The sequence below is a fragment of the Episyrphus balteatus genome, chromosome 1 (genome assembly GCF_945859705.1).
Source record: "Episyrphus balteatus chromosome 1, idEpiBalt1.1, whole genome shotgun sequence".
Classification (NCBI taxonomy): domain Eukaryota; kingdom Metazoa; phylum Arthropoda; class Insecta; order Diptera; family Syrphidae; genus Episyrphus; species Episyrphus balteatus.
The window spans coordinates 172,727,250-172,743,791 of NC_079134.1; the positions used below are offsets into that span (position 1 = coordinate 172,727,250).

The following is a 16,542-nucleotide window of genomic DNA, read 5'->3' on the forward strand; positions in this document are numbered from 1 at the left end:
TAAATAACACGGTGCGACACTGAAAATACACCCGAGAAATAACATAGTGTAGGCTGTTCGTATGGTCGAATAATGCTTTGAATTTAATATAAGTTTTAAATATACATACTAAGCTTATTTGTGAATAAAAATGTATGTTTTTTAATTTTTTGACATTAAACGGGTAAAAAGCGATTTTTGAAAAAGTCTGAAAAAATGACTTTTTTTTACCAAGCTAAATCTCTAAAATTATAACAATTAAAAATCTGAAAAATTTTCACATGATAGCTACACTTATTAAATTTGAGTCTGTAAGGTTTTAAATTTTTTGAACGAATGGTTTGGCTGGAATTTAAAATTGATGGAACAAGGTCCAAGAAACTCCATGTTATTCCCATAAGAAACTTCAACCGCTTGGCGGCACGGGTTAGAATTAAGTTAGAGACTTGAAACTTGGGGAATATTTTTTTTAGTTAATTTTCAACCATATAAGATCCTAGGAGCATAGAAATTCTAATTATTTTAAAATAACGAACACCCTATTGTGCACTTTGCAATTCACATCATGAAAAGCCACATTTTCTATTTACGAAAAAGTAGCATAGATTCCCCAGTTTTGGTCAAATTTAATAAAAAAAATACGCCAATTTGTGCCTAAATGTATATTCTCTCAGAATATAACCTTACTTTATTTTTTTGTTTGTTTTATTTTGCAAAAAAAATTGGGTAAAGTTGAAAAAATTGGGAAAAAAATCACTTTTTCAAGATTTGTGGGATAAAAACCTACACTTTATTTGTTTAAACAATAGACTTCTATACATCATTCAAAAGGTCTGGAAATCCTCTTTCCAAAAACATATAACATATTGAGATTTGTTAGAAAAATGACTGAAATATTGATAGATTACATCGTAAGATATGTAAAAATGGTTTTTTGTAAATAAAAAAAAATGGAGGGTTCCAAAAATATAACAAAAATATTTTTATGCATTATTCGACCATACGAACAGCCTAAACTATGTTATTTCTCGGGTGTATTTTTTTTTTTTATTTTGTAGCACAGTGTAATTTTTTAGGTTTCGATGGTTTAATTGAAAGATAATAATGCCTTGTTACTGGATTATTACAAAAAGTTAGTCAAATATCATACCTTTAATTTTTTTTATCGAAAAATGGACTGAAATTCACATTTTTTTTTTAATTTTTTGTTTTATATATGGTCATAATTTAAAAAAAAAAGATATAGGTAATAATTTTAATCCAGAAAGTGTTTTGTTCCATAAAAAGTTATAGTTATAAGGCAGGGCATGTTACTTACATGTAACATGAGAGTAACACATTAGTTTTGCTATTTATTATTTTGGAAAATAACTTTTTGCTATTCATATTTCTTAGTTGTGATGTTTCTGACACGATAATACTGAAAAAAACATTTTTTAATTTTGATTTCCATAGCTTGGATTCGAAAGGGTTAAACGAAATAATATGTTCATTGCAGAAACATCTTTCACAATATTTGACTAAAGTTTCAATTTATTTGTCAATTAAAAATTGTACTTACGTTTCATAATAGAGTTTAGTGTCGAATAATTAAATTTATTGGCTATTAGGGTGGGTCAAAAAAATCGAAAATTTTTTTTTTGATTTGGTACTCCGAAAAATCGATTTCTAGACCCCTCTAGAATATACACACCAAATATGAGCTCTTTATATTAATGGGAAGGTCCTCCGCTTTGCAATTTTCCATTTTTACATCAAGCTTCTACTAAAAAAAAATAATTTTTTTATTAATTGACTTTTTAGCAAATTTCTTTTCATATTCTTGTAGGAAATTGAACGCTCTACAAAAAAGGCCTTAAACACTTTTTTCGTTTATCTAACCGTTGGATAGATATTTGAGGTCCAAAAATCGAGAAAATCTTTAAAAATTCATTTTTTGTTCTTAATTTTGTAACAAATTGAAAAACTATAATGATCAAACGCGCAGGACATATTCTTATTGGAAATTGATTGCTCCACAAAAAAGATCTTATTAACTTTTTTCATTAATCTAACCATTCTAAAGATATTCGAGGTCAAAGTTAAAAAAAAATATAAAAACATTTTATATTTTTAAAAAATTTCTAATTCACTGAAACTTCATTATTTTCAAATTAGCAAGATATATTCTTGTAGGGGCTTAAACGTTCTACAAAAAATTTCTTGGAATGAAATTGATTGCTTTAACCGTTTAGAAGATATTCGTATCCAAATCGCAATGCATACGGGTCATAAGAAAACTATTGAAATCAGTGAGCATTGTTTTGGATACGAATATCTTCTAAACGGTTAAAGCAATCAATTTCATTCCAAGAAATTTTTTGTAGAACGTTTAAGCCCCTACAAGAATATATCTTGCTAATTTGAAAATAATGAAGTTTCAGTGAATTAGAAATTTTTTAAAAATATAAAATGTTTTTATATTTTTTTTTAACTTTGACCTCGAATATCTTTAGAATGGTTAGATTAATGAAAAAAGTTAATAAGACCTTTTTTGTGGAGCAATCAATTTCCAACAAGAATATGTCCTGCGCGTTTGATCATTATAGTTTTTCAATTTGTTACAAAATTAAGAACAAAAAATGAATTTTTAAAGATTTTCTCGATTTTTGGACCTCAAATATCTATCCAACGGTTAGATAAACGAAAAAAGTGTTTAAGGCCTTTTTTGTAGAGCGTTCAATTTCCTACAAGAATATGAAAAGAAATTTGCTAAAAAGTCAATTAATAAAAAAATTATTTTTTTTTAGTAGAAGCTTGATGTAAAAATGGAAAATTGCAAAGCGGAGGACCTTCCCATTAATATAAAGAGCTCATATTTAGTGTGTATATTCTAGAGGGGTCTAGCAATCGATTTTTCGGAGTACCAATTCAAAAAAAAGAATTTCGATTTTTTTGACCCACCCTATTGGCTATGTATTGTATCAAACAGAAACACATCAATATTTCATGTTTTTTGTTTTTTAATAAAAAATATTTTCATTAATACAAATGATTTTTCTGGTAAAATAACAAACAAATTTGAACTAATGATGGTGAATTGCAAAATTCGTTAATTAGATAGATTAATTTGTAGTTTTTGTTCATTTTGCTGATTATAAGTTCAGTTATACTTTATTACTCGCGATCGTCTGCCAAAACGTTTCGGAAATTAAAATCTATTTAAAAATCAAACATACTACAAAAAATCTTCAACATCGAAAATGTATTTTATAAGTTCAAAGTTTTAACTTAAATTACGTAGTTAAAATTTTAATTTATAATTAGAGCTCGTGCATTGCCCCGTAGAAGACTAAAATAAAATCATTTTGCATAGTATCTATCTTTTCCAAATAAAAATCATTTAATTAAATAAACATACTTCATACATAAATACACTCGCATTAAGCTTACCTAATTTCTTTAATTTGGGTTCTTTGTACTCTCAAATACAATTCACAAAAAAAAATCTAAAGTCTGGAACTAAGGGGACTATTCTATATTCTCCCTTTTTTTCCATACCCAAAATTTCCATTCGAAATAATTGTAATACAATCCCAAATGCATTTTAATTATTTATTTTAAAATTGAATTTGAATTTAAAAAAAAGCTCGAAACGAAATTTAAGTTGAAGGTGGTGTTTTGGACATAATAAATCGATTTTTTGAGTGCAGAAGTGGCAGCTGCCCAGAAAGGTGGTCTTTTGGAAACGGAAAACAACTAACTTAATAGATTTCTCCTGGACTATTATCACGATCCTAATTTTTACAAATATTTTAACGTGAATTTGATCTGAAAAGTAATTTTCCGGGAGTTTTTTTTTTTTTAGTTTCTGTTTTACCAAATTGATATTATTTTTAAAACATGGCTCATGAAACATGTTCAGATACAAGTGGTTAGTTTTTTTTTTTTTTTTTTAAATTTCGTGTGTTTAAAATTTTTGTGAATTCTTTTTTTTTTTATTTAAACTTAGAATTCAAAGAAGATGACCAATTTGGAATACATTCACCAGCGCCGATGATAATTATCTTGACTATATACCTACTCACAGTTCTAAAATTTGGACCTAGGTAAGCGAAAAAGATTTTCTTAAAAGGATTTAATAACTCTTTTTTAGTTAAAAAAAGGGGACAAAATATCTTACTTGTTTATGCAATTTTTCAAAGGGACATTTTTAAAATCATAATCTGAATACTATTTAGAAACGTAACCTTAACAGGGCTCAAATCTCTTTGGTCTTAGGGTAATTGTTGGATCACTTAACAATGTTCTTGCAGATACACAATAAAAAGTTGTTTTTAATAACACTAGAACTCTCTTTTGAAACGAAAACTATTCAAATCGTAACTTAATATATTTAATGTTCAATTGTTAGTATTTGCCTAGATTGTTGTTGTAAAATTTTACTACAGTACAAGTACATATACAGTTAATAATAAAACATTGCTTTACATATGCTCTAAGCTCCCTAAAACAAAAATCTGAATTTTAAGATAAAAAAATAAAAAAGTGCGTATACGCCACAGTGTACATAATTATTTTATTTTTTACTTCCTTTTTTGAGCATTTTGGCACAGTTTTTTTTTTTTTTTAATTTATATTTATTTATACAATTGTCGAAATAATGATTTTTTTTTGTCTAGTTATTTCAAGACAGCAAATAATATACCATTGTTTTATGAAAAGAAAGGGGTTGGGTTCGATATCCCGCTTTTTATATTCCCGTTTTTTAAAATCCCGCTTTTAAAATCCCGTTTTTCATTATCCCGCTTTTTATAATCCTTCTTTTTGAAATCCCGATTTTTATAATCCCGTTTTTTATTATCCCGATTTTGCAAGCAAAACTAGTTGTTTTATTTTAAAAAATCGCGTGATTTTTTAAAATAAAACAACTAGTTTTGCTTGCAAAATCGGGATACTAAAACAAATTAAAAAATGACACATTGTTCTAAACGCATTTAATTAAAAGCTTTAACAAAAAATATAAGATATAAAGAAATAAGAAAAAGTAAGGAATGTGATACTAAAAAGAAATCAATTAACAAACTAATATTTACTTTAAAGTTTCAGAAGAACAATTAAATCGTGATAATCCCATAGATTAATAATAACATAAAATGATCACAACACCTTAAATTAAGTACACACTACATAATCAAAAGAAATTTCATTTAAATATATTTCAACTTATATTTGGATGCATTTCAACAATTTTGATATTTAAATAAATGAAATTTCTTTTACTTGTAAACTCAATTTAAGGCTTTAATCATTTTATATTTTTTTAAAAGAAATACCGTTTTCATAATGTGTTGAAGGTACATATTGTGTGGGCAAAAAATCAGTTTTACTAATTTTTCGTCTAATTCTCATGATTTTTTATTTGTGAATTAAGCATGTATTTGGTAAAAAAAATCGGGATTTTCGGGATTTGACGGGATTTTTAAATGCGGGATTTCAGAAAACGGGATTTAAAAAAGCGGTATTTTAGAAAACGGGATTTTGAAACTTTTTTTTCGGGATTTTCGAAAAACGGGATTTTAAAAAGCGGGATTCCGATACGCTCCCAAAAGAAAGTTGTTAAACAAAATATGTTCTTTATAAACTCTTTTTTAGCTATATGAAATCCAGACCGGCATTTCAACTAAAAACCTACATCGTTATCTACAATATATTCCAAGTACTTTGCTGCATCTACCTAGTTCATAAGGTAAACAAATTCTTAATCATCTTCCTCAGCCAAATAACATGTTTATTAGACTGATTCAAAAAAATTTTTTTTTTTTTTTCAAAGCATTGTTGAAAATATTGTTGGAAATGACGAAAAAAAAATACTGTAAAAGTTTCAGCCCTTAATGTTAACATTTAGTACCGCCGCATCGCAAATTTCTATTTCCCATACGATTTGTATGGGAAAGATTGTGTATTTGTGTTTAGAATTTTTTATCTTTTTAGTGGTTCATCCAAAAGGCTTGACAAAATCATTTTCTTTTATAAAATTGTCCGCTCTAAAAAAAAGCTCTTATTAATTTTTTTGATTTACCATCGCGTTTCGAAGTTATTCAACTTTAAAATATAAAAAGTAATTTTTTCTCATTTTTTTCCGATTTTTTGACGAAATTATTAGGTTTTTCAAAAAATTTGGCAAAATTTTCGAATATTTGTATTCTATGTTGTATTTTGGTTTCACAGATCCTTTTATATAACTTTCAAACCCCTAATACAACCATTTTAGATTTCTTCAATAAATTCGAATTAGCTATTAATTTTTTCAACTAAAAATTATTTTAATTAATTTTTCGAGTCCGTTTTTTTTTAAATTTCATAAATGCAATTTTGTAGAGCGTTCAATTTTATACAAGAAAATGATTAAATCTAGCCTTTTTAATGACCCATTAAAAAATTCTAAACACAAATACACAATCTTTCCCATACAAATCGTATGGGAAATAGAAATTTGCGATGCGGCGGTACTAAATGTTAACATTAAGGGCTATATATATATATATATATAATATTCCTACAATATTTTCAACAATGCTTTGAACAAAAGCATTTTTTGAATCAGTCTAATGTTTATGGTACCTAAATCTTTAATTTTAATTCTCAGATTATTGTAATCAATTTACCAACTTTAACATTTTGGGAATGTGCATACTTTCAACCGGGAAGTATCGAAGAAAAAGACTTCAATCACATCAGTATTTTTACATTTTGGCTAAAAGTCAGTGAATTAAGTGAAACAATTGTTTTCGTATTGCGAAAGAAGCAGCGTCAAGTTTCATTTTTACACGTCTTTCATCATTGTGCTACACTATTTCTCGTTTACCAACTTTCAAGAACCTATAAAGGTAAGGACTTGTACAATCGAAATGCTTTTAGCAAATAGTCAATTTATTACTTATGTTGTTTTTTTTTTTTTTTTGTTCAATCTTTTTTTAGGTAGTTCAGCTCTTTATCCACTTTTTCTCAATTGCAACGTCCACATCATCATGTATTGTTATTATTTAATGGCTGCAATTCTCCCAGATAAAATTGTTGCCAGACTCACTCCGTTTAAAAAGGCCATTACCACGATACAAATGATCCAATTTGCCATGATACTGCTACAAGTTGTTGTGGCTTTGAGTCGTGGTTGCAAAGTTCCACCAGTTATCTTATCAATTTATGTGCTTATTATATCGGCATTTTTCTATATGTTTTATGATTTTTACAAAAAGAATTATTCGCCAAAAAAACTTTCACCTCAAGAGAAAGAGGAATAAAATGAATTAAGAAAAAAATAAAACAATATTTATTAAGTTCTTTTAGAAAATTTCACTTTATAATGTAAGAATATTTTTTATTGATACATTTTTAAAATACAAATTTTATAGCCATATTTTATACTAAAAAAAAATAAATAATCGAAATAAATAAACAAGAATACTACTAACTATTTTCGAAAACTAATAAACTGAAAATGGTAGAAAATTATAAGATACGCAAATTTTACCATATTTTAGCATTAAAATGTTGTCTTTTACGAAATGTTTAATGAAACATTGTTTTATTATTTAATTTGACTTGTTTCACAATTTTATACATTAAAAGTTTAAATTAGCCAAAAGAGTAAGTAAATGTTATTCATTCGTATACATTTTTATGCCTTATAACGTGCATCGTAAAAAAATACATTAATCTTATTGTGTTTTTATGGAATTACAGTTGAATAGCATTGAAAGGCTTAAAATGACAATTGCAAGTACAATAACCTTGTCGTTTTTATTTTATGCACGAGTAACTACATAATAAAAAATTTATATATATTTGTAAATCAAGTGTTGTTTTAAACATAAAATTAAACAAAATAAAATTTAACATTTTGGGAAGTTAATCACGCTTGAGTAAGTCTTAGCTATAAATCTCAAGCTCAATGAAAAATAAATCTTAACATCGAGGACTCCCAATTAGAGCTTCTAGAATCTATACTGCCCATAATCTCGTAAAGGCCCTAACTTCATTTTTCTTACTTCTGAGTTATAGAGGGAAACACTAAGAGCGCAATTCATAGTCGTCACTCAAGTTGTGAAATATCTTAAGCATTAACTCCAGCGAATCTTTATTCATAGTCATCACTGGAGTCGAAATTTTTCTGAAGTGAACTTCTGAGGAGGCTGTTTTACCTTAGGAAACGTTTTAGTTTTTTTCAGTCAGTTGACATTAAAACGGAAGTGTCATTGCGAGCGTTTGATTTTTGTATTTAACAATTGAAATTTGTACTAATTTTACAATAAAATAAATTAATCGCGAATATTTGTTTGAGTTGTACGAGTGGGACGATGAATTCGATGGCGAATTATCAAAAAAATGTTTTTTTTAATGATAGTTAATTCAAATCTGTCAAATTTTCGAATTTGAGAAAAAATTTTTCTCAAGGCAAGATTTTTATTTACTCAAGTGACAGCCCTATTTCCAATTCAATTGAGCGATTGTTTAAAATATTTCTCAACTTACTGGAGTTGGAAAAAATCTTAACTCGAGTAACAACTAGGAATTCCGCTCTAAATCTAATATCGCAATTTGCATGTAAAAATGAAAAAAATCAAAAGTACATTTTGAATTTTCTGACTTATTTGAAGAACTAGGGTAAAAAAATAAATGAGGATATAGTAGGAGATCCCGCCGTTGCACATGGGTTGCCTGGCGACATCCTGTCAAGGCATAGGGTTGCCACGCATTAAAGTTCATATTTTGAGTTTTTTTTGACAACGCCACCCTGCTTATTTGGTAAGTGTTAGAGGTGTAAAAAAAAATTATATCAGAGAAAATTAAATTTAAAAATTTTCATATTCAGGATTTTTAGAAATTTTACATTTTAGAAGGGGAAACTGAGGTAAATTTAGAAAAAGGTCAAAAAGCTATTTCCTTAACAAAAAGTGGTAAAAAAAAGATTGATACTGGAATCGATAGATATTGTTAAATTATATAAGTCACTCATACAAACCAAAAGTGTAAAAAATCTGCTACTCGAGATATGAACGTTTAAAAGTCAAAACCGTGAAATTGGGTGTTTGAGAAATAATTCACCAAAAATCAGCACGAATGGTATTTGAAATGATGTTTATGTTATTAGAGAGCAAAAACAAAATAACAAAAAAATCAAAATCGAAAATTTTGAAGTTAGGGCCTTTACGAAATTATGGGCAGTATAGGAACAGACCGTTTTTGAAAGTTAAAGTGAAACAACAAAACCAGATAACCTTTTACCTGTGTTGTTTGGAGTGGTCAATTTATTATTAATTGACATTTTACACCCATTCCCCATTATTTTCAAGATTAACATAAATATATGCACAAACAACATAATGAAATTTGGTATAAAAGATGAATTTGGGATAGAAAGCAAGAATAAAAAGTTTTTTTTTATAAAAAAAATGTATGTGAAAGGGTGTTTTTTTTAGAAGAGACAGTTAAGTCTGTAATTGGTCCCAAAAATCCAATGATTCATGTAAAACGTCTAGAAGTTAAGTTTAAACTTTCAATTTGTCATCGAAAGCAAAAATAAAATGAAACATTGACTTTTTGGGACCAATTACCTATAGATTTTAGTGTCTCATAGAAAAAAACACCCTTTCACCTAAATTAAAAAAAAAACTCTTTCGTTAAGGTGATCCATCATTTTTGTTTTCACTAAAAAAACACCCTTTTAATCATGATATTCTTATAGACACTTTAGATTTAGATACTTGTTTCTAATCTCAAAAGTAACATAATTGCTGAATTTTAATAGGGTACCAATAGTATTTACTGTAGTATTACACACTTTTTCAAATGTACCCATATTTTCTCTACACATAAAAAAACACCCTTTCACATGAAAAAAATTTATAGATTAATTATATTCGTAATTCCCATCGGAAAGACAACATTTTTAACAAATTTCGTAAAAACAAACTTTTATACCATTGGTTATCGCGGATTTTTCTTATTAAAAAAAAAACACCCTTTCATTTAATATATTTGTATAGACTGGTCAGATTCTTTTTTTCTGTTATAAATGAAACATATGTACCGATTTTCGTTGGTGTAACATTTCTGTGCCAGTTTTTAATGTGGTGTTAATTCCGAATTTCAAAATTTCTTAAAAAAACACCCTTTCACTCAAGACTTTTTAGATTCTTTTGTAGACTTTCGTAGACTTTTTAGATTCTTAACTCTTATAAGTAACGAAACTTTTTCATTAAGTTTAAAAAATTTATAAAATTTATGTCTTTCTTTGTTGAAGTAAACAAACAATCACCCTTCTTTTTAATCGGCAATAACTTTTCTTAGAGCAATTTTATTGACTTTATTTTTATGTCATTAGCATTCAGCATCAAAAAATACCTTAAAAACATGTGTCATATGATAGTATTTCACAAAACAAATTTTCACTATATTTTTGATCTTCAGAGGGAAAAAAACCCCTTTCACCCAACTTTTTTTTTATAGACTTTTTTGATCCTTCGTTCTTATCCCAAAAGCAAACTTTTTGCCAAGTTTCATGAGTGTAACAATTTTTTTTTATTTGTTAGTTTTATATACTATTTTACCTGTACTATAAGTATGAAAAAAAAATTTCGTCAAATGTTCTTTATCTAAACAAAACAAAAAACAAACACACACAATACATCTCGTTTTAATTAAAAGTAAAAGTTAATCAAGTTCGAAATCTTCCTTTACTTTCTGCTGTTGCCCCACTTAAACTTTTAATGCCTTCCTATTGATTTGATTTGAATTTAAATGAATTAAATCTGTGAATCAACCAAGAGAAAGTATCAAGCTTTGCCGCAGTTAACCTGCTTATTTTGCAACAATTTAAATAAATTTAAAATAGAATATACGAAACAATAACAAAAAATGATGCAAGTTCATTGACATAGTTGACCTACCTTTTTATCGTTTCTCTAAAAAAGAAGAAGAGATACAACTTTTTATATAAAAAAAAATCAAAATGAAACAAATAAAATTCCCTAAAATTTGTTGACCGGGCAAACCCCTCAAGCATCTAGGCATCGTCAAAATCTTGTTTTCTTTGTGATTGATAATATTTATGTATCTTCTGTGAAAAAAGCTATTAGTTTCAATTGTTGTGCAATTCGAAGGGCAATAACTCTGAGCAAACTTAAAAGCAAACAGCGCTCAAGTCGCTAAAGTAATTTATATTTTTCTTTATTTTATCATGTTGGGCATATTTCGTTTAAACATTAAAAAAAGCTAACAAAAAAAAGATGACTTATTTATCTATAAAGAAAAACATAGTTACCCATAAGATACTTGGGCAAGTTTAGTTTATACTCTTTATTACACTGTCAACAAAGACAAAGAGCCAGTTTAACAATGACCTGGGCTACAGTCTTATTTATAAGCCATTATTATTATTACTATGTTACAACACCAAGGTTTTGTTGTTGTATATGCATCGCACGCTATACGTTTGAAAAGCACTCAATTAGACACTCAATGGTGCAACAAATTCTTAATAGTCAGTCAACAGAGTCACGAAAAGAGGTTAGTAGATTAACCGAGTCATCGTTAAGTAGCCGGAGTTTAGTTATTTCGATCCGACCGGCACTCGACTTGGTATCTGGGTAGAAATACTCAGAAATACAATACCCAGGAAATCTATTTATTATGCGATACACAGCCTTGAGTATGTGAAATAAATACGCGGTTGGATTTGACATGATCGTTGATTGATGGTCGATATGAAGTATACATTTAGATTTGTTAACTCTAAAAGAAAATGTCAGCAAAAATTACGATATTAAATTTTTAAATAATGCTGAAATACAAAATAATTTAAAAAAACTGACCTTCAACAATAATTTTGTAATCCAACTTTTTACTTATCTAATCATTTTTTCTTTATTTCTTAACCAATTATGATATCCCACCTGTTCGTCTCTTACTCAGCATTTTGCACGAATTAATAACATTAACAAAAATTGATATTTCCGCTTACCTTTCAATAAGCGTTTTGTTAAACTCCAAAGTGGTCTCCCTTGCATTTTTTTTAACTTATAATATATAACTATGTTAACATTATATGATTATCGAGTATGTGGAAGCAATAAATATCACAACAAAAACATTACTGTTAAAAAAAGAGCCAAGTTCTCCTATGTTGAAATTATGCTGGCACAAAAAGTAGGTACTGAAATGTAAAAGTGTACCAAGTTCTAAATTTTGGGTTCAAATTCGTATCAATAAAATTTTGATTGTTCTCTTGACAATTTTTCTTTTCATTACCGATTCTTAAAGTTATTTTAAAAATTGCCAAGTAAACAATCAAAATTTTATTGATACGAATTTGAACCCAAACTTTAGAACTTGGTACATTTTTACATTTCAGTACCTTTTGTGCCAGCATAATTTCAACATAGGAGAACTTGGCTCTTTTTTTAACAGTAATGTTTTTGTTGTGATCTCACTACTTTTTGCAAGGTATGGCTGTAGAATTGAAAATCTCTATATTTGATGAAAATTCAGTGAAAATGGGCGGTTGGCACGCCCCCTGGCTAAAATTCTCAAATTTTAAATTTTTTCCTTTGTACAAACTACCATCTCTACCATTCTACCAAATTTGAAGATGCTACGATAATCAGAAGTGCTCTATAATATTTGATAAAAATTCAGCGGAAATGGGCGGTTGCCACGCCCTCTGGCTGAAATTTTCAAATTTTAAATTGTTTCCTTTGTATAAACTACCAGCTCTACCATTCCACCAAATTTCAAGATTCTTCTATAATCAGAAGTGCTCTATAATATTCGATGACAATTCAGCGGAAATGGGCGATTGCCACGCCCCCTGGCTGAAATTCTCAAATTTAAAATTTTTTTCTTTGTATACACCACAAGTCCTATCACCGTGTAAAATTTCAAGTTTCTACGATAGCGGGAAGTTCTCCATAATTTGATGATCTGTCAGTGAGTCAGTGAGTCAGTTACGGTTTTAGCGATTTTTGAAGCCTTATATCTCAGAAACTACTCATCGTAAGAAGCTGAAATTTCTAGCATCTTTGGTGTGGAAGTTAGAGGGGGGTCGAAAATGGCCTGAGTTGTTTCCTGCAAATAAGGGTGTAGTGCCAAAGTTGCTAGAGAACTTGGCTGGGCACTGCCGTGCCCCTTGATTCCATCATCGTTAATGGCCTTGATCTTTTTTTCATGCAGAATTCGATGAAAGGAGAATGGGCATATTGGACGTTTGGCGGCCAGTAATGAATTTGGAATCAAATGAAAGAACTAACGTAGGCAAAAATTTTTCCTATGGCCGTTTCGTTGTATTTCATTTGGAATGGAAGATATGGCAATATTAGTGTTGTTAATGCATCGAGCAATATGCGAAGGGCAAATTCAATTACTATTTTAATTAAATTATGAAATATGATTTTATGTCATTTTTTCTATGATTTAAAACCTCAATCTTGAATATCCGACCAATGGAACTCAAAATATAAGCTTTTAAAGCCAACCACTTCAAGATTTTGTTTTTGAGTTTTCAAAAGGAAAAAACAAACAAAAAATTGAAAAAAAAAGTCTTAAAATAGACTCGAATTGATGTTTTAAAAAGCCAATATTTTAGGATCTATTGGTTGGATATCCAAGATAAAGGTCTTCAGGCTTAGGGAAAATGACAGATTATCATATCTTGCATTTAAAATACACGTTCAATTTTAAACATTGAGACAATTTGCATTTACTTTTAAATGCAAAAATGCATTTTATCCGTTTGTGAAGAACGTTAGAAAGATAAAACTTCTGCACAATGTATGTAAGACTTAACAACATCAAAAAATAACAAAATCGTTGTTGGCCGCGGAACGTCCAAGTTCCATACAAAATTGCCCATTCTCCTTTAGTTAATTGTTTAAGGCAGCAATGAAGATTAAAAGCTAGGTTTTAACAGTTTATATTCATAGCAAATATCATCTGCAAATATCTGTACTGTGTATCTGATAAAGCATTCAATGCATGCCGATTTCTAAAAATTTAAACTTAAAAGTAAAGTTTCCCACATAACCTAACCAGAACCAGACACGATAACTGAATAAATAAAATTAAATAGCTGAACTATGAATATAAATTTGTTCTATCTACCAGCAATCTAAGATGATTTTCGTACAGGGTCAAAATTCCATAGGTAATGAACTATTGGCCAACTTTTGTGGATTATAAGGCCACAAACTAATTGTAAACTGTGGGCTTGTCTCGAAAATACACGAAAAAGTGACCCAGAAAACTCCCTGGTTTTAAAGAGGACGTGGGTTTAAAGTGCTCAAGAAATATGTATATTTATTTGTAAACAATGAGGAAATGCACAAATTTTGTTAAAGAATATTTATACCTAGGTTCTTAAAACTATTTTATAAATCTATTTTTTTTTTTTTTGAAAATGAAGAATTTTTCTTAAGTTTCCTTTTTTAAACTTAAATAACTTTCAAAAACTTGCGTCAAATTTTGAAAATTAGTTTATTAATTTTTCTAAGATAAAACAAGTGTCAACTCTCCACATTTTCTGAGATCCAAATTTTAATTTAGTAAAACTGCTTTTAAAAGTTACTTTACAAAATTGGTTAATTAGAATTTTTAAAAATTACTTTATTATTCATATAAAGTATTCATAAAATGAAACACACGTTAACTGTGGAAAGTTTCTTCATTATACACATTTTCAATCCACAAAACAAAACTCCTTTTGAAAGTTATTATAATAAAATTCAATTTTAAAGTTCAAGTGACCTCAACTCCAGTGTGTTTAAAAAAATTGAAAATATATCCGGGTTTCATTTTTGAAAACTTACCTGAGTATACTTTTGTAAATTACACTAACTATAGTTAGTTTTGTGGACTTATAACCTACAAAAGTGGCTCAGTTAGTCCATAATGGGCTTTAAATCTGTGGACTTTTGACCATTAAGGGCGCACCTTTTTACAACACGGAAGTTGAAGATTTTTGTCAAGTTTTAATTGCATCACCCCAGTTGATCTTGGGATAACTGGTAGTTGCGAAATCGCCAGAAAGCTGAATCTCCACTTTCTCTAAGAAATTCTGATCTTTTGAAGTTAAATTGAAACAAATTAGGTTCCTTTATAAATTTTCTGTCGTGTACTAAGCCGTTGTTTTATAAATATTCTTCTATTAGGAGAATAAAAAATATAATATAAAATAAGTCCACGTCCCTTACTTTGGCGGACACTTGTGGCGGAATCAAAAAAAAATAATCTCATTAATTGTAACTAATTAAATGCTAAATTCTTCCGCAAACCAAAAATTTGTAGTCTGAGTTATCTTCAACAAGAATTGTTTTTTATATTCAAAATTCCGCTAAAATATGATTGAAGTTAGCGCTAGCGGACAAAAAATATTGGAAAATTATCATTTTTTGATGCCCAAAATTGTTGCTAATTTTGTAGCTCCACCCAGTCATTTTTTATTTTAACTTAAAGTTTCAGAAGTGCACTTCCGGTGGAGTGGAGACATTTTTAAAAAATTACTTTTTAAAAATTTTTCTTTTGCGATTAATTGTAGCTTTTGAAAATAAGTTTTTTGATGGAAATCCCAATTTTGTAGCTCAAACCGTTTTTAAAATACCTATGCAAGATTTTGTTTAAAAACGTAAACTCAAAAGTATAAGCTTTCAAAATCCAAAAAAATGCGAAGTTCAAAATTTTTTATTTACAGAAATTTGAAGTAACATAGATTAAGACGAAACCTAAAAACCTATAGTTTGCAGATTGTTATTAGAGTTGGTAAACAGTGGAGTAAAAAAGGAGTCAGGTTTCAGTTTCTGAACCTATTTTGTATTATATTTTTTTATAATAAAGTATTTTTCGTAATAAAGTATTTTTTCGTAATAACGTATTGTTATAGTTTCTCCACGTTAAACATAAAGAAGAAATACTGAACAGTTCATAACTTTTACCTTTAGGGTAAATTAGGGCATTATGGCATACCTAAGCACAAACTCAAATATCTTTACTACGGACTACAATTTTTACTTCAATCATTTTTTTTAATTAAATTTCATAAAAACGTAACATAAATAAATTATTTAAGAATAAAAATTCAAGCTTTTTAACAAAAAATAAATTAATTAAAAAATAGTCCAAAAAAAACCATATTGCCCTATGTACGGGCAATATGGCGAACCCCATTTACTTCGGAACCCTTTACTTTTTTTACGTATATTCAGCATTTCTGAAATATAATTGTTAATAAGTTTCATAAAATTAACGTTAAATTGAGGTTATTTTCAAATTAAAAAAAATGCAGAGTTACTTTTGAAATTAGTTTTACATAAGGGCATTATGGCGCAGTCGGGTATAATATAGCGCCATAATGCCCTTATTGCATCTGCGCCATATTGCAAAATATACACATATTCACAAAACTCCAAAAACTAAACACAATTCTTACTTCAGTTAAAATATAACAAGTGATATAACCAAACCAAAACTGTACTCTGCGTTTCACTCTTTACAACAAACACGTGCACTGTATACTTACCGAGATACACACAA

General features: G+C 28.3%; 1 protein-coding gene across 1 annotated transcript; it reads left to right on the forward strand.

Moving 5' to 3' along the window:
- The first annotated feature begins 5,617 nt into the window (after positions 1-5,617).
- Positions 5,618-7,415, forward strand: LOC129906335 (elongation of very long chain fatty acids protein F-like). The gene is made up of 3 exons (XM_055982100.1): positions 5,618-5,707; positions 6,608-6,848; positions 6,940-7,415. The coding sequence occupies exons 1-3, from the start codon at positions 5,618-5,620 to the stop codon at positions 7,260-7,262; spliced, it is 654 nt and encodes a 217-aa protein (XP_055838075.1). The 3' UTR covers positions 7,263-7,415.
- Positions 7,416-16,542: the final 9,127 nt, after the last annotated feature.

Coding starts and splice junctions, on each gene's coding strand:
- LOC129906335 (XM_055982100.1), top strand. CDS start 5,618: ATGAAATCCAGACCGGCATTTCAACTAAAAACCTACATCGTTATCTAC. Junction 5,708..6,607: donor GCATCTACCTAGTTCATAAG/GTAAACAAATTC, acceptor TTTAATTCTCAG/ATTATTGTAATCAATTTACC. Junction 6,849..6,939: donor ACTTTCAAGAACCTATAAAG/GTAAGGACTTGT, acceptor ATCTTTTTTTAG/GTAGTTCAGCTCTTTATCCA.